This window comes from Siphateles boraxobius, unplaced genomic scaffold (genome assembly GCF_051911475.1).
Source record: "Siphateles boraxobius isolate OS27281-9 unplaced genomic scaffold, OSU_SipBor_1 65, whole genome shotgun sequence".
NCBI lineage: Eukaryota > Metazoa > Chordata > Actinopteri > Cypriniformes > Leuciscidae > Siphateles > Siphateles boraxobius.
Window position 1 is genome coordinate 17,842,380 of NW_027509192.1, and position 18,574 is coordinate 17,860,953.

Consider the following 18,574-nt stretch of genomic DNA (forward strand, 5'->3'; position numbering starts at 1 on the left):
ATAGCCGACTTGCGACACCGACTCATCATTTTGCAATTTAATATTGTCTTGACTTGTTCAGGCAAAATAGACATTGCGAGTGACGCAATATTGTTTTTTAATGCCACCACAAGGTGTCGATATAGATCCACGAAACAGTTCAGCGGTCTGTTTACACAACTAAATGTCGATTTATAAACATTCTGAATTTTTATAGAACTCACATTATATATATATATATATGTATCAGAAATACTCGTTAACAATCAAATATTAATGGCAGAAACGGTTACAGTTTAAACACTTGTGATGCAGCTTGAATCCCGCCCACACGTCAACATTTGCTGAGGCTCGAAATGTAAACACTTTCACGCTTTCTGATTGGACGCGGGTTGTTTTCACCCGCAGGCCCCGCCCACATTACAGCTGATTTCTCTCCTCCCACTGATGATGGCCTGTCCCAAACACAAGACAAAAACAAATCGCGCATACAAAGGGACGTAAATACTAGCGGGTGCTGTGTTAGCCACGACCGATCTGTTCATCTTTCCACTGGCATTTCAAACTCACATAAAGATGGTTTCTCCGGTCACTGTGGTAAGTATGTTACCTCTTTCCTCTATTAAAGATTGTCATTAAAACACCAATTTTTAAATGACATTATCACTTCATAAAGACACGATATCAGTTAAACTGAGATTGGCATTACGTATGCATTCATAAGTATTTGAAGTGATCATTTTAATTTCGAATTTATGTATTGCTTAGCTCTGCAAATCACATTCTTTATGTCATACAAATATCAAAAATTGTGCTTATGTATTGACTTGTTTTTGCTGTTAAGGAGAACAATACACATACGCTGACATCACTGTTTGTTTTATATGTATATTTTTGTCCATGCATCCTTGATCTGTTATCTTGAGAATAACAATGAACACGTGATAATGGCCAGCATGCTCGTGTTTACTTTAGGCTTGTTCGACTTGAACCGGCGCTGCAAAGTCCGATCGGTTTATGACATCAAAGTACCGCGAGAGCGATTAGAGAGCAGACGGCTCCTTATGCTTTTGAATCGCTCTCGCGATACTTTGATGTCATCAACCGATCGGTCTTTGCAGCGCCGGTTCAAGTCGAACAAGCCTTTTACCTCCACAAACCATGTGCTATATGGTCATGAATTGCGCTGGTTTATTTATGCAAAGATTCCATTGATCTATAATTAAATCGCTCTTCAGGGTTTGCATTCTCAGTATTTCCCCATTTTCTCTGCTTTCATCTGCTTTCAAAGGGCCTTATTCAGTAGAAACACTCGTGACAAACCTTTATTCCTGTTTCATACAGACGCATGCATTCTGACTGGAAGAGCGTCTGTTCATGCAGTTTCTGAAGTGATCTAGTTTCACTGTTTCAGCAAAAACTTTTGTTTCAAATGTCCTCTGGTTTCAGAATTTCTTTTCACTTATGATTTTTTAAATTTTTTAAGTTTTATTAGGCTATATGGTGTATGACCAACTGTAGTTGTCACGTGTGATTTTAGTGTACAGGTTTTTTTTTTTAAATGTAGCCTATTGATATCGTTGGCCAAACAGTAGTTTAATATTTTATAGGGGTATGTGACTTTTTACATACATTTTGAGCTTCATAGATGTTTTACTGTTTATTTTTCCCCCCTGAAAACATGTAACAGCAGATTATCATTGTGACAATTTATCCCGTGTAGGCTTGGTTTCACAGACAGGGTTTAGATCAAACCAGGATAAGGTCTCAGTAAAATTAGGACATTTAAGTATCTTTTATAAACATGCATTAGGCAAAGAAACCTTACTGATGTGCATCTTGAGAAAAAACAATATACATAAATATGGCACTAATATATTTTAAATTATGTCAAAGTTGCTTTCAGTTAAAACAGCTTAAACATGCATTTTAGTCCAGTACTATACTTAAACCTTGTCTGTGAAACCGAGGGTGAGTGTGGCAACATGGCCCACTGTTCAGCCTATGAACTGTATTATGTTATCTATTTTATTTAGCAAACCATTTTTTAAATTGCTCAATGAAATGTTGTGCTTAGATTACATGATTTAGACTACATTTTTAGTAAACGGTCATTTAGGGGGTGCATTTCGTACAGTTATAACTAGGACAGTGCCACCAGCAAAATGGTTATAGTGAATGGATCATTCCTTGTGAGGTTCGCACATACAACCTTTCATTTACCAGCCTAGTTTTATAACCACAAAGTTTTACCACATCCATTTCGTAGAACTGCACCACAAGTCTGCATTATAAAGAGCTTCTGCTGTGTGCACCATCTCTTCACATCAACTGCCTTGAAATTAAAAGTCTCTGTATTTCAGTGTGACCTTTCTCTGACTGCGGGGTACACTAGAATCTGATTAAAATGTACGCTGTCTAACAATAGCCTTTTTCCACTTCCCCCACGGGCTAAGGCTCAAACTACAAATTCCAAGACTAAGCCAAGACCAACTGTCATGGACTAAGAAAAGGATTAGGACAAGCACACTTTTCCCCCCTTCAGTTAATATAGGTCATTATTGAAGCACTTGTGTTGTGTGTAACACATACTGTTATTATTGTTCATAGTTACTGTTATGGGGTTGTTCTTGTGATATTACTTTTCTAAAGAACATGACCTACAATTTTCGCACATTTCCTGCGCATCCACATGGAAACCGCCAACAACCTCAGCAACCACTTAGCAACACCCTTGTAACTAACATAGAAACCATCTAGCAACATCCCAAAGCATCGTAGTAAAACGCAACCCTATTTTCTTGAGAAAAGGATTTTCAAGGTACCAAAATTTAGCTCAGTACCAATACCAGTCAAATTTCACGGTTCTCTGGACCATTTTCGGTACTATAGCAAAAACTATTGTAACTATTTTTTTTTTTTGTAATATACATTTTTAATTTTAACTATTTGAAATAAATAAATGAAATTTGTTCATTTGAATGATTTATGATTATAAGTAATATGTTAAAACATTACCATGTAGCCTTCAAATATTGTTCAGTTAAATAAACATTGCATTAAAATAATCTCATGAAAAGTTAGTAATAAAATGAAAAACAAAGAAACAAATTACAGGAAACCGAACAAGTGGAAGTTCTATTGCACTTTCAGACTTTGACATCAGATTTTTTTTTTACTCTCGTCCATTGTCAAACATTGAATGCCTTCGTTTTAATACGGTCGTCACTCCTGCACCTTTGCAGTGTGTACTTTGCAACATGAACAATAAAACTTTATTCAAATTATGAAATGGGTTATTTACACAGAAAGCAAGCAAAGAGTGCTTCCTTTATAATCAATGGAGCAGTCACACTCAGACACAGCACAAGCTTACTGAGTGAAAACTGCTGTTATAATCAAAAATCTGTCTATACTGCACAATAAACCTCTTATTTATATCGTCTTTAGACCATAAGACAGTTGCAGCTCATACAGAACGCTGCTGCTAGGATTCTGAGCAGAACCAGAAAATATGAACACATCACACCAGTCCTCAGGTCTTTACACTGGCTGCCAGTTACATTTAGGATTGATTTTAAAGTATTATTACTGGTATATAAATCATTCAATGGCCTAGGACCTCAATACATTGCAGATATGCTCACTGAATATAAACCCAACAGATCACTCAGATCATTAGGATCACATCGGCTAGAAATACCAAGGGTTCACTCTAAGCATGGCGAGTCTGCTTTTAGCTACTATGCCAGCCGCAGCTGGAACCAGCTTCCAGAAGAGATCAGATGTGCTCCTACAGTAGTCACATTCAAATCCAGACTCAAAACACATCTGTTTAGCTGTGCATTTACTGAATGAGCACTGTGCCACTGTTCGTCCGACTGTTTGCACTGTATTTTATTTTATGTTTTAATTATTCTGATTTCTGTATTTTATCTTTTATTCTAAACTGTTTTAATTATTCTGATTTCTTTTGATTATTTTAATTTCTTCTATGTAAAGCACTTTGAATTACCATTGTGTATGAAATGTGCTATATAAATAAACTTGCCTTGCCTTGCCTTGCCTTGCCTTTATACTTTGTTGGTTATAACAAAATATAATGCTGAACAAACTCTGGTGTATTAAGCAGATTCTGACTAACTTAAATGCCTCTGATTGGCCATTGCCCTCACATGATCAACAAACATGTCTGTGATTGGCTACAATGCTCAACGCTGCAAAAAATGTGTTGTAAATAGAAACCTTTGATGCTCTTCAGAGAGCGCTCACACCATTTGAAAGCAGCACCTATCAGCAGGTAGCAAATAGACCAGGTACTTGGTACTGCAGAAAGACCGGTACCAGTACTTTTGACAACCCTACTTGAGAATATAATAAAAATCCAGTTCTACATGTACTAGTTACACATACATTTCTGTATGAATTATAATTTTAAGATTAAACGTGGTAAATTGTATTCATGACAGCTACTGCTCAATGTGGTGTGAAGTCTAATCACCCAGTTTTGTAATGGTTGTGTAATCAGATTAATTTGACCCTATGGGTCACAAAACAAGCTGTATGTTCTTACATAATTTGGGGTGTAAGTCAGTACATCATCCTTATTATTGTTGTTTGTTTTATGACCCTTTATGTACAGTACTTTGGTCAACGACTGTTGTTTTTAAATGGCTTTGGAAATAAATTAAACTTGAAACTTTAGGGTTTCTTGGATCGAAAGATGCCCAGTTCTTCCTGCCTTGTTTACAGCAAAACTTTGACATACTTCTCTTGGGTTTGGTATCCTTCTGAGATTTAACAATTGTCATAGTTTTTATTCATTATATCTCACATTTCCAAAGAAAACACATGAATCAAAGTGCTTCTTGTTAAGTGTTTTTATCACCTCCAATTGTTAAATGTAAAAGGAGCTCTGTGTCAGTCTTTCTGACTCACGTGATAGTGTTTCACTTCCCATGAATACAACTTCAATCTCTCCTTTGTCCTACAGGTCAAGAGCGAGGGTCCAAAGCTTGTTCCGTTCTTCAAAGCCACTTGCGTCTACTTTGTTCTGTGGTTGCCAACCTCGAGCCCCACCTGGTACAGTGCCCTCATCAAATGCCTGCCCATCTTCTGTCTTTGGGTTTTTCTGCTCGCTCATGGCATCAGCTTTTTAGGTGCCCACTCCAGTGCCAGGAAAATCCTGGCAGGACTTATTTTTTCAGCTTTGGGTGATGCATTTCTCATCTGGCAAGAACAAGGCTACTTTAGTCACGGTGAGTTAATTAATTTGTTTTGCTCTGATTTGATTAGAAAAGGATTAAGAGTTATTAATATGTGTGTTGTGTGTTGATAAGAAGGGAAAGATGTATAATTCTGTTGATCAAAATCTCTGTATCAATATAACATTGTATTTAACTTTTTTGCACTTTCAAATGCTGATTAAATTAGTTCATGATAATTATTTGAAAGTAGACTGTGGTTTTATGCGAGTCTCCACTCTCAAGCAAGAACTTTTATGTTCCAACCCTGAACTATCATGCCGTATCAGCGGCTCTTGTTCTGAGAAAGTAGTGTAGAGGTTGAATGGTGTTTTTTTAGGTCAAGGTTGAGGGTTGGGACAAACCGTTCTTGCCCAAAGATACCCTTGGGAACCAAGGAGTTACTCAAGTTTTCCTTTGGAATAAACAACAGGGTTGTGGTACCAAGACTTGCACGTTTCTTGATAAATCCTGTACAAGAGATATTTATGTTAAATTCTTTCATTCAGGGGTGTCCAATCCTGCTCCTGGAGACCTTCCTGCAGAGTTGATCTTTAACCCTGAGAAATCACATCTGTACCAGCTATTCAGGGTTTTCAGGATTGCTTGAAAGTTATTGTGTATTGTTGCTCAACTCTGCAGAAAGGTTGCGCTCCAGGAGCAGGTTTGGAGTAAGGATGCACCAATATGAACATTTTAGCCAATACCGATAATTCTTTATATTTGAAACCCGATAACCAATATACTGGCCGATAAATCTATATCCAAATTGTTATATAATTTTCGAGAGCCTGGTTACAAAAACTAAAGTTTCACCCTTAAAATCCATGTCCCAAGGACACCATTATAATGATGTTCTGCACTGACTTGCGCTGCACATGTTGAGTGATTCCAATCATATTTCAAGTGATTCAAAACCATCTCCATATGAACAGTGCGCATCTGAAGTGTCTCAGCTGAAGGAAATAATCCGTTATTTATGGGCCGATACCGATAGGGTGCCCGATATACCGCGCATCCCTAGTTTGGACACCCCCTGCTTTCATTATGATGCTTTCATTGAATACTTAATTCAGTTGAATTTGCCTTGACAGGACTGCTAATGTTCGCCATCACCCACATTCTCTACTCTTCGGCCTTTGGGATGAAACCCATCAACTCGAGAGCAGGTCTGGTCATCGCTGTCATCTCAGGCCTCAGCTACACCCTTCTTTACCCATACCTCTCTGGTCCCTTTACCTACCTGGTGGCCGTTTACATCGCTCTCATCGGCTTCATGGGCTGGAGGGCCATTGCTGGAGTCCAGCTCGCCAATGACCTGTGGACCTGGACAAAGCTGTCGGCCTGTCTCGGAGCCGTCCTCTTCATGGTATCTGACCTCACCATTGCTGTCAACAAGTTCTGCTTCCCTGTGCCCCACTCTCGAGCCATCATAATGGCGACCTACTATGCAGCACAGATGTTGATCGCACTGTCGGCAGTCGAATGTCAAGATGCCAATGCATCTTGGAAAAGAGCCTGAGGGCCCATACATTAACCAACCTTCCCCTAATGACTCAACATCGGTAGCAGCTGCACAGGTTCAAGTTCCACTTCCTGAAACCCCTGGTCCTCCCACAGATCCCCTGTCTGAGCATGACTGGGATATAATGGTTATAGTTGAGGAATCGCCAGTTTAAATCCATGTAAGACCAGACCAATGGGCGAATTCTTGCTGGATACATGTACAAAGTTTGATAGTCTTGGGCTCGATCCCAGTTCACCCCTTGCCCCTACCCCTTGTTTTCGAATGTACCCCTTGGCCCTTAAAACAGAGTTACAAGGGCCGAGGGGTTGAAATATTCCCCTACGAAATGGAACAACCCTTCGTGAACCCCATACGTCATCAGTCGTCGATGATCGCTCTGACGTTACGGAAGCGACGAGTTTTTAAAGGATTTCTCCATGACAACGACTGTCATATGAGCGCCGCTGCTCTTACCTCTGAGGAAACATGATGATTATTACGTTCCTTCCTCGAAATGTATGTCTTTTCTGTTTCGGAAAGGTAATTTATTATACAATTTCTTAATTTAAATGACTATATATATTTTTTTTTTGCGAAGCCATCCCGCCGGTGATTTGCAATGTATTCTGGGAACTTTCTCGTAGCCCTCCGTTCGGAGTGTGCCTCTGAAAAATCTCCGTTTCGAGGGCTATGTAGCCCTATCCCTTCACCCTACCCCTCTATCACAACAAGAATCGGGACACCCTACCCCTAGACAGGAACGTGCAAAACGGAGGGGTAGGGCCAAGGGGTGAATTGGGATTGAGCCTTGGTCTTTAGCCTATTGACTTAGTCAAGTCTCTCACCATAGTCCCTCAGTCTTACAATACCGCATTTGTTTCCTACAATCCTCTAGTAGAACCACTATTTTGGTGTCAGGAAAGGACAGACAGTTTTGGAGTTCTGGTTACTAGATCCTCAATATACCCTACTTCCTTACATAAGCATGTTCTCCATTTCAACCTCAGTGTCTTCTCAGTGTCTATGATATGTTGTCCTCTTCAGATAGTCCTTGATGGCTTGTACTGTGAACAAAGAGAGAGTCTTGAGGGACTAGTCTTCATCTGGAACCTACTTTCAGTCCTGCAGAATGGACCAGCAAACATACAAAGTGGTTCTGGTTTTTCTTAGGGGCTGGTTTCCCCGTCTCATCTTAGATTCCCCAAACGTAATCAGAGAGTAGCATGAAAATCATTTCATATTAAAGCAGATATGTTAGCGTAGTGCTGCTGTATTGAAAATCTGCACAATCTTTGCTGTAAGTATTGTGAGGTATACCTTAATGTTGATCCTGTGTCACTGACACATTTTAAAGTGTTGATTTCAGTAGTACACAAACTTCCATGTCTAAATACACATGTGCTGGAGTAGTTGTCCTGGCTCAAATAGGCCATCAAGCCCAAATGACTGCAACCAGCGCTAGCGTTGTCTCTAGATGAGGCTATTCTTCACTAAGATTTGAGATGTATATGAAACCACAGATCGAAACTTTCATAAAAAGGGAAGGGTGACAGTGTCTGTTATCTTTTTCTTAGGTTTCTGCCAAGTCCGCAGCATTGCTCAATACCTCTACCACAAGGAAACAGCAAATAAGTACAAGTTGTACTGTAAATTCTGTCTGTATAGTATCAGATAATATTTGTAAAGAGGGAGTGATGTCAGATGATACGCATATATCATGCTTCCAACCACTTTCATTTGTCTATTGCCAGTAGGAAGCATCTTACTCAAGGGAAAGCCTGTGGTGGGCGAATGTACTATGTCGTGTGCTTTAGATGAGGTATTTTATCTGTAAGCCAGTACTGTTTTCAGTTCTTCTTTTTCTCGTTTAGGGCTGTGCTGTATTAGCTGAATTCCATACTATGGTGAATCACAAATTATTTGTAGTCGTATTTCACTACAAATTTTAAAATTATATATTTTGCATAAAGAAAATGTCTATTTTATTCTCATGAAGGTGTTTTTGCGTTATTTTCAAGACCATAATGTAAAAAGAAATGCTGTCATTCCTGTAATGGACCCAGACGTTTTACTTTTCTTTATAATTCTCATTATTCTCAATGATGGTTCTTATTAGATTTTCAGTAATGTAATGAGAATTATTCTGTGCTGACCCTTTGTTTGTTTGTTTTTTCTTTATGGTACAACAAATACTAAAATCATACAAGTACTTTATGATTTAAATAGGAATTTTTAAAATCCCGTTAATGGTAATTAATTCATATAATTAATATGAACCTTAAGTGAGATAATAAATATCAATATAAATTAATGAAAACCGATACTAAACTAGACTTCATTTTATTTATGCAAAATATTCAAATATAAATATTATTTTTGGGGGGGAGGTGAAATATGACGTGAACAGGCTTTGTGAGATTCTGCCATTTAAGCAAATAGCATATGTACTGTACTGTACTTAATATCAGTTGATTCAAACTGATCATTGTTTTATTCATAAATCTCAAAAAGGATCGTCAGCTTGATCCTTACTGATGCTAAATGAGGGAACCGTCAGCCATGATGGGAAATGCTGCCCGGTCTGATAATGTACTCAGCTGTTGTACCCTCAGGTGTGAGTGGAAATGCGCTTTGAATGCAAACACAGCGGATCACTCAACAGTGGTCCATTTTAAAGTCATATGGCATCCTCAACCTGGTCGTGTTGCACGGGACAGCAACATCCAGTGTACACTGGTGTGTTCAGCAAACAAAACATTGAACATTTCCAGTGTACACAAAACATAAGTTCTTTGTATGTTAAATTATTCTAAATTAAATTTTAATTAAATGAATAACATTTTGCTTCTCAAGTAAAACAAGCCAAAAAAAGACTTTTTTCACATCACATTAAATATGGCGTCTACACCTCTATATAGCATTAAGCATCCTGAGACACACATAAACGATCCTGTCGCTATCAACACGCACTCAACCGCTGAGCCCTCGAGAATCAGCTTGGCTATTTTTACACATTTGCTTAATGCCAAGTTTCATAGGTTCCCTATGCAGGGACACTGTCAGCAAACCGTTTCAGCGTAGCCGGAAAAAAAACGTTCATGATTTGCAAGGTCATCAAAACAGAATGTCATTTCAGAGCCATTGTGTCCCACACTACGAATCAGTAATGTGTTGTGAAGGTCTGCGGCAGAACGACATTTTAAATGAAGTTATAATTGTTCATAGGATAGGTTTCATGAAAATAAGAGTTGAAAAGAAGTGTCCTCTTAATCACATTTTAGAGGCGAAAACAGACTTTTCAAGTGAATTCTCATAGTAAATGTCATGTGACCATTTTTTTAATGGTAGTTTAGAAAGTCAGTATTGCTCTTCTATACTTAGCATTTCTTTTGTTCTTTGTTTGCAACCTGCTGCCACCTCCCAGATGGTTCGAGTTCGACCTCGCCTAGTCGTGTCCTTCTCTATTGTGTGAATGCGAACTCCGTGGAGGAGAACAGGTGCCTTCTGTTTCCCTCACTGAAATGCTGTCCTTTGAGAAGTGTGGAGACAGTCACTGGCACGGGGAAGATTTCCTTTCCATCTGGCTTTTTTAGCTTGTGACCTTATTCAAATGGCAGTGAGTGCGATCATTTTACCCCCACTGTCAGCACTCAGGTGTTTGATGCTTTTGTGACGGGTCGAGGGGGATGAAACCGAATGCCGGGCGTTCATTGGGTTCAGTATTGATGACTGTGTTTAGGTGTTGTTAAAGATAATGAGGAATAATCCACTTGGTTCAATGCACACCTTTGAGGGATGTACTGTAAATATTTGCACTTTTCCATTTCATATTTTGTGTAGCTTTCCTGATATTATCTTTGAGTTTGAGGCCTGAAACTTACTCAACGCAAATGCCATGCAATTCATAAAGTCAGATTTTGTGCTTAACTGCATTCTGAAACGCGTCAGGTGACAGTGCATAACGTAAGCATTATCAGCGTCACCACAAGGGGTGCTATAAACGGTGTTCTTCTACGGTCAGGTTTTGTATGTCAACAGTTTGAAGAGCATCCTATGGAAGCTTGAATTAAAAATTAAAAAGATTATTGTGACTTTTTATCTCACAATTCAGACTTTTTTCCTCGCAATTGTGAGTTTATATCTTGCAATTCTGACTTTATATCTAATAAAAGTTGCAATTATTATTTTTATTTTTTAAAACAAGCTTCCATTGCATCTTACTGAGCAATTTAGTTAATTAGGCTGGTTAAATAAATGGTATGTTTATAGTTAGCTACTTGAATAAACAAAACTATAAAGATAACTAAAACCATAGTAGCATCCCAGCAGCGGACGATAATGTTGTTTATTAGAAGCCCATACTGCAGTTGTTGTCTGCCACTTTAAATGTGTGAGCTCTTTAAAAGTTGATTCTGATTGGCTGTCAATGTTTTTATCATCATCAGCTGAAAAAAACTCATTCTGAAAGTGATTCCAACGATAACGCTCCTCTGTCGTTATCGTTGAGCGGTGAATTTTGCTATTCTCATAGAATGATGATTAAAACGTTATAGTTATTGTCCTTGGTGTGAGTGGGCCTTAATAACACATTGCGTACAGTATATTTCTGGCCTTACAGTGGTATTCAGTAAGTGTTTCATACCTTGTGGAGGAAGTTCTCAATGATTCAGAATTTTCAATCTTTAATTTAAACTCTGTCCTTTTGCATCATACTGTAGTATAGGGCACCTTTTAAATGCACTTTTAAAATACATCCTTTCATATTATTGTTGCCATCTTTTTTCACTAATATAAAAGCTTTGTTCCTAAACCTAGTGAGCTACCATTTTGTCTGCTGTCTCAGTTTGATTGAACATCAATGACTGACAGGAGTCTCGTATTAGCATGTTGCTAAGCTAACGCAATAGCACGTCAGTATGCTCACAATACACCTTTTATTATTTAAATAGTGTTTATCACTGTGTTTTCAGTATTGAGTGAAATTTTAAGTATTTATAATTAACATTTCTTTCGACTCGTCCTCCATCTTGGATTGATTTTTCAGACAGTGTTTTCTGGGATTGCATTCTCTGTAAAAGATACTTGCGGTGTTGCGTCAGCTAATTGAGATATCTTAGAATGTACTCTTCCTGATGGAAGCATCTATGATGCCTTGAAATGCTGTCTAGGTAGGTAGCTCACTAAGTTTGAGTATTCAGACATTAGATTTAAGGGAGGAAAAAACATTTTATTTCTTATTTATTCTCTTTGTTGTTGTTTTTGCTTTAACACACTTTTTTCCTAACATCTGCCACGAACATTGTGTACTATCCCAACTTTACCAAATTTGCTTTATATTATACTCTATCACCTCTGCCTGTAAGAGTAAATCCAAGGGTAGATGCTGTTACTAACATAAAATATGGTATAATCCTGTGATTCCATCTTATGAGAAAGTCTTCTAAGATACCAGTGTAATAGCATTATTATTTCCCATAGCTGACGGTAACCACTGCCCAGTACTAAAAGCACATACTGCAAGTGTATTCATATGTTGGATTTCACATTTACAGTTACAGAAAAGTACAACGCATCTAAGGTGGACCAATATTGTATAGAGTTTTTGGAATTGAATATATGTAATAAAAAAAATTGTATGACTATGCTGTATGTAAGGCAGTGACAATGCTTTGGTAGTGAAAGCTGTGCAGTTGTAATTACAATCTTTTTATCTTTAGGTTTTATGGTCTGTCTGTGAACAATATTACTAAATAAGGGAAACACATATTTATAGGAGTACCTCTCTCTTGCTATATATCTATATATTTTTCTACATTTGACCCTTAACATTGTGAAGTTACCATTGTGTTGTGAACGAATGCTATTTCTTTTCTGAGTAGATGTGAGGTCTATTCAATATTTTACCTTATTGTTATTATCCAGTAGTTTAATTCCTTTCGTTATTGTGTTAAAGGACCGTAGTGCTCTTTTAGTGATACTGCTATGAATGTGATTCAGTCCAAGTAAGAAATAAATGCAACTGCAATGCAACTGAAAACATGTTACAAGTGTGTCTGTCTCATTATTGTCAATTGCAACTTGCAGAAGATGATGAACCCTTAAGTCAGTGTTGGGGGGTAACACATTAAAGGGAATGCATGTAATTGAATTTTACTTTGAATTAAACTTTTAAATTCACAACAAAATATCTGAATGACTTTTTCAACTGAGTAACGCTAGTTATTGTTTTTCCATGTATTGACTGACACCTCTCCTGTCCCCATGTTGAGAGCAATCGTGAGTACGTGCAGAGGCGTTGTGTGTGCTGTGTAAACATGATTCTTATTGTAGATCTAATCTAGACTTGTGAACATGCGTTTACTCACCTCGCTTACAAAAAACAGATTCAGTTTTCCTCAAAATGAATAAAAACAGTCAAATGCAAAATTAAATATTACACACACCTCACTTTATTAACCAATGTCTTTGCTGCTGATCTTTAATGATCCAATAAATAAACATTCAATTTGTTTTTTATTTAATAAAAAGTGTTGAACTTTCTTCTCCTGCGTCCTATTCTTCTGCAATCCAGAATGGCAGCACAGCTGAAAGGTTTGTTTGAGCTTCGCATTTCCTTTAGCCTGAGGCTTATTTCACTTTTGGACCCTGTTTACACCTGGTATTAAAATGCGTTTTGGTCAATCTGATCAAGTCGACGAGGGAGACACATTCCCATTTACACCTGGTGTTTTAATCCATCTCTTCTGTCCACTTTCAACCACTTCTGTCCTGATTTCTTCGAGGGGAGGGTCTATAGTGTAAATGCATGGTTTTTTTTTTTCAGATCTTTTGATCTAATGGATCAATTACGCTCACACAATTTATGAACGCGAAAGGAGACGATGGAAAAACATATGGAGACCAGTTGCTTTCATTTCTGCTCTGACAGCCACAAGACCACAATGAATGCTGTGTGTGTGTTAGAAATCAGGAATTGAGAGAACATTGTGTTTGGTACGTTTTTTTTGTCTTAAAACCAAACTTGGGTCTTCAGTCGACAAAGTTTAAATCCCGTCTGTCTAGAGCACTTCCCATAATGTTTACATGCTGTCAGTTGGTGGAGTGTAGGCATCTTTTCTGGCTGTTTGAACACATTCGACCACATGAACGTTTACACTACAAAAGTAATCTGGTCAAATGCGTATTCGACTACCTGGAAGTGGTCGAAAGTGGACAAGCTTAAAGGGTTAGTTCACCCAAAAATGAAAATTCTGTCAGTATTTACTCTCCCTCATGTTGTTCCAACCCCGTAAGACCTTTGTTCATCTTCGGAACACGAATTAAGATATTTTTGATGAAATCTGAGAGCTGGATCACTCCTCCATAGGCTTCTTCAGGGATTGAAACTTGTTCCCCGAAAAGTCATTAAAGACATTAAAGACCAAGTGACTACAGTGGCTCAATCTTAAGTTTATCAAACGACGAGAAAACCTTTTGTGCGCAAAAAAACAAACAAACATAACGACTTTATTTCAACTATTCATTTGACGGTGGTCATGTGTGTGATGCGTGTGACGTACAACAACAGAAGCTTACGCTATTACAGTAGTGAACTAACTCGAGGCCAGCAGAGAAGGAAATTAATAGTTGAAATAAAGTTATTATTTTTGTTTGTTTTTGCGCACAAAAAGTATTCTCGTCATTTGATAAACTTAAGATTGAGCCACTGGAGTCACTTGGACTATTTTAACGATGTCTTTAATGACTTTTCGGGGAACAAGTTTCAATCCCTGAAGAAGCCTATGGAGGAGTGATCCAGCTCTCAGATTTCATCAAAAATATCTTAATTCGTGTTCTGAAGATGAACGAAGGTCTTACGGGGTGGAACAACATGAGGGAGAGTAAATACTGACAGAATTTTCATTTTTGGGTGAACTAACCCTTTAAAACGTTTTAGACTTCATTTACACCTGTACTGTTTTTAGCGTCGTCAACTTGTGATCTGATCCACCAAAACGCATCTAATACTAGGTGCAAACAGGGCCTTGGTGTGAAAGGGCCTTTACATTTGCAAAAAATATAACTTTTTTTATTTTTATTAAAAACAAACAAGCAGGTGAGAAAAAGTAATGCAAAAGGAAGTAACTCATTAGTTATTGAGTCTAGAAAAAATGAACTAAGTAATGCGATTTAGTTACTTTTTAGGGAGCAACGCAATATTGTAATGCATTTCTGTAATTGATACACTGGGGAAAGCATTTTGGTGATTTTTTTGTTTGTTTTGTTTTTTGGTCCTATTTGAATCTTGAACATTCCCCATCCACTTCCATTTTATGTTAAAGAGCAGCTTGAACATCCTGCTAAACATCTCTTTTTGTGTTCCGCAGATGAGGTAGTTTGGAACCTCATCAGGTTGAATAAAATGAAGACATAATTCCTATGTTTGCTAAACATTTTCCTTTTAACTATTGTGTATACGTGACTAGAGGATAGATCGTTTTTCAACTAGCATTCACAGATGGGACAGTGCAATGACCAGACAAAGCAGTCAACCGGATAGCATAGTGCTCGTATTGAATTACATACACTTTGACTGTTCTGAAACCCAAACTAAGGACTTTGTACTGGTTATTAGATGTTTAACAACATTTAAACAATATCTTTGTAATGTGGGCCTTATTAGTTTGAGTCTGTTTTACATTTCAAAAGATTTGACTGGAAAAGACATTGATAAACATTCAAACTAAGACGGGACAGCCTGTCCTCTCCATTATAAAGTCCGACTGGTGTGTCCAGCATGAGATTTGGATTTCCTGTGTGGAAACACTGGTCTAAAGACAAGCGTGTGTGAAGGCTTGCCCAGGTCAGATGCAAGTGAGCTGAATGCTGATGATAAAGCCTGTGGTGGACGGCTGACGGCTGTGGAATATGAATTTCATCGAGAGCACTGGCGACCAAAAAGGTAAAAGACACCTAGTGGTCATAAAGAGCAGTGCAGCTTACTATTTGACATAACACATTTGTATTGTTACGTTGTGTAATCATTAAAGTCTTGTTTTCACTTTTTTCTGTTAATCCTTAAACACCTCTCTTGCTAACACCCAGTAACTTTGTTGATGTATTACAAAATTGCTTTGTAAATGCATTTCAGAACATGTTGGGAACATTTACCTCAGTGCCTCAGGTTCCTTTAAAGTTCCTTCCTCATCCAACAAATCAAACAAACTGCATTGGCTGCAATTATGGAAAGTAAGGTGGTGATTTTCTTGTGGCAATAATAATCGTTAAATCATGTGAACAAAACCTTTATTGACAATTAATGTTCTGTGAGGCTGTTTAACCTTTCGTAAAAATCCCCTGAAGCAAGGAAAATAAATGTCATGTGGTAAAAAGCACATTTTCTGGCGTGATTAAGAGTTCATAAATGTAACCTTGAAGTAGCCTTTAGTTCTCAATGGCAGCTCTAAACTTAATCATTAATAAAATATCACTCTCGTCTCAGTCATTCTTTCTCAGGGCGTCATTGAGGAGTATTGATCCCAGCTTTCACGTTTTGCTTTCCTTAGTCTGTATATTGAGCGTTTCTTTCCTAGAATTATTTTTAAAAAAGAGACTCCCGGAAACATTGGTCATCTTTATCTGTAGCCAAAAAAACAAACATTATGGACTCTTTTTCACAGACTGTGATGACGCGTTTCCACAGTTATCAACATTGCAAATCTAGTAAAGTTTTTCATATTAATAAAAAAAATGTAATACACATTTATAACACTATACTTTGTGTTATTACCTTGGCAGTCAATGACAAAAAAGGGAATAAACGTTGCTGTGTGAGTTTTACTAATACAACATCTGAGGGAGTGACGGAAAATTTGACATCTTTCTCTCTTCTGACCAACTTAATCAATCTCTCTATATTCCTTTACTTTTTTGGAAAGTCGTGAAAACACTAACATGTATTTTATTTTACTTTGGTATTGGAGCAAATTTGGAGCATATTCTGTCTTGATAATCTATAAATCGTGTTCCGGGGGCAGGGTTTATGTCAATATTAGGGTTAGTGATGTACCCTAACAGCCGTTTGTTGTAGTCCTTAAAAAGCAATTTCTTTAAAAGACAATCTCCCTTTGCTTTGAACTTTGAGCGTTGTAACTTTGCAGATGTTGTTTATGTTCAAACAGCAACATTACAAACAGCACAAGTTAGAAAAGTGAAATCATAATCAACCGTCCCTTTAAAATCTCATCAGTTCCTTTAAAAAAAAAAAAAAAAAAAAAAGCTGTGTTATTGCAAACTGGTTTGAAATCAGTATAAAAACTACAATTTAGTCTAATGTATGTTAGATGCATCAAATTAAATAATTTACATTTTATCTGCAAAAATGTAAGTGCTAAACAAAATATAGTTTAGTGGGAAAAAATAGATTCAAACCACAAAATATTGTTTTTCTTTATAAAATCTGCATGTGCCTACTGACAACCATTCATACAGGATCTGGAAGGAAGTGGTAAACAATGATGATGAGGAAATGATCATTAGTGGAGTTGGTGGAGTTACAACTCTCCCCATGTTACAACAATATCAGCTACGATTATATTCTATAATAGGTGTAGAGCACAATTTAGAGACAATTTTTGAACACATTAATATTTCTGGTGAGACTTGTTGTGTATGACATTAGGAACTATTTGATTTACTTTTCTTTTGTATCATATGAAGGCTAACCTGTGGTGTGGGCAGAATGTATCATATCACGAGAACAACAATAAAGTCTTTCAGAAAGGAGAATCCAATATTTCTTATGCAACCTGCCATAGTGATTTAGTCACTGATTTTATCTGTTGTTGCTCACCATCATCACGCCTCCATTGTCTCTGGTGCTTTCCCTGCATTCTCAAGGAACTCGACTTTACCCTCAGGTGGTTTATGATGATCTGAGCAAACATAAAGTGTTCAGTGACCCAAAAGTCTGTGGCTATGATAAAACCACTGTAGAAATCAAGCTTTAGCGATCACTTCCAGACACAGATTCGCAGTAACCAAACCAAAGTTCTTCTTAATCTACTTACAAATCTTCAGCACTAGTTTTTTTTTTATGTATAAAATATGTTTCAGCGGTCAATGAAACATATTCTTCTGTCAATGTATGTGCTTGATTATAAAGGGAAATTTTATCATCGTTTACTCATTCCCAACATGTGTCACATACTTTCTTCTGCAGAACACAAAAGCAAATGTTTTGTACAATGTTTTTGTCCATAAAAGGAAAAAAACGCACAGACATTTCTACATATTGTAGAAAGTTTAACACAAGCAGAATGCAGGAAAATGGGATGCCAAGGCAAATGCGGAGATTCGGGTCCAGATCACAATTATTAAACATCCATGAATATGTCTGTTCATCAATATATTCATCCGGTTACCTGGTCCACACATCAATATCAATTCAACAGAATTGGTTAATTCTCATTTAAATTAGTAACAGAATTTACAGAATGTGCAGCTAACAGAGATATAAATTCAAGTCTGAGAGTTGGAATTAAACTGCAAATAAATGACCTTGAGACTGGGCTTGGACTCAAACAACTGATATGAGACTTGACTGCAAATTAGAGACCTGAGAATAACAAAATACGTGAAACAGATCGCTCTTCAACGAGTTTATGAAATGAACTTGAAGGTCCAGAAGCAGGATTGAACACCCCTATTTTAGGTGTCCAAATATTAACTGTATATCCATTCGGTTTAAGTTTGATCATTTGTCTTCCGCGCCGAGATATGATGTCAAATGTGTCCAAAATGATCACTTAATTGATGTAAATTTACCCAAACCAAATTGTGCCAAATATTACATTAGCCACTGCAC

The 18,574-nt window shown here is 37.4% G+C and overlaps 1 protein-coding gene across 1 annotated transcript; it reads left to right on the plus strand.

The window, feature by feature from the left end:
* The first annotated feature begins 422 nt into the window (after positions 1–422).
* Positions 423–12,768, plus strand: tmem86a (transmembrane protein 86A). Its single transcript, XM_077211292.1, has 3 exons — positions 423–576; positions 4,973–5,237; positions 6,317–12,768. Exons 1-3 carry the CDS (start codon positions 556–558, stop codon positions 6,742–6,744), a joined length of 714 nt encoding a protein of 237 aa, XP_077067407.1. The 5' UTR covers positions 423–555; the 3' UTR covers positions 6,745–12,768.
* Positions 12,769–18,574: the final 5,806 nt, after the last annotated feature.

Coding starts and splice junctions, on each gene's coding strand:
- tmem86a (XM_077211292.1), top strand. CDS start 556: ATGGTTTCTCCGGTCACTGTG. Junction 577..4,972: donor TGGTTTCTCCGGTCACTGTG/GTAAGTATGTTA, acceptor TTTGTCCTACAG/GTCAAGAGCGAGGGTCCAAA. Junction 5,238..6,316: donor ACAAGGCTACTTTAGTCACG/GTGAGTTAATTA, acceptor TTGCCTTGACAG/GACTGCTAATGTTCGCCATC.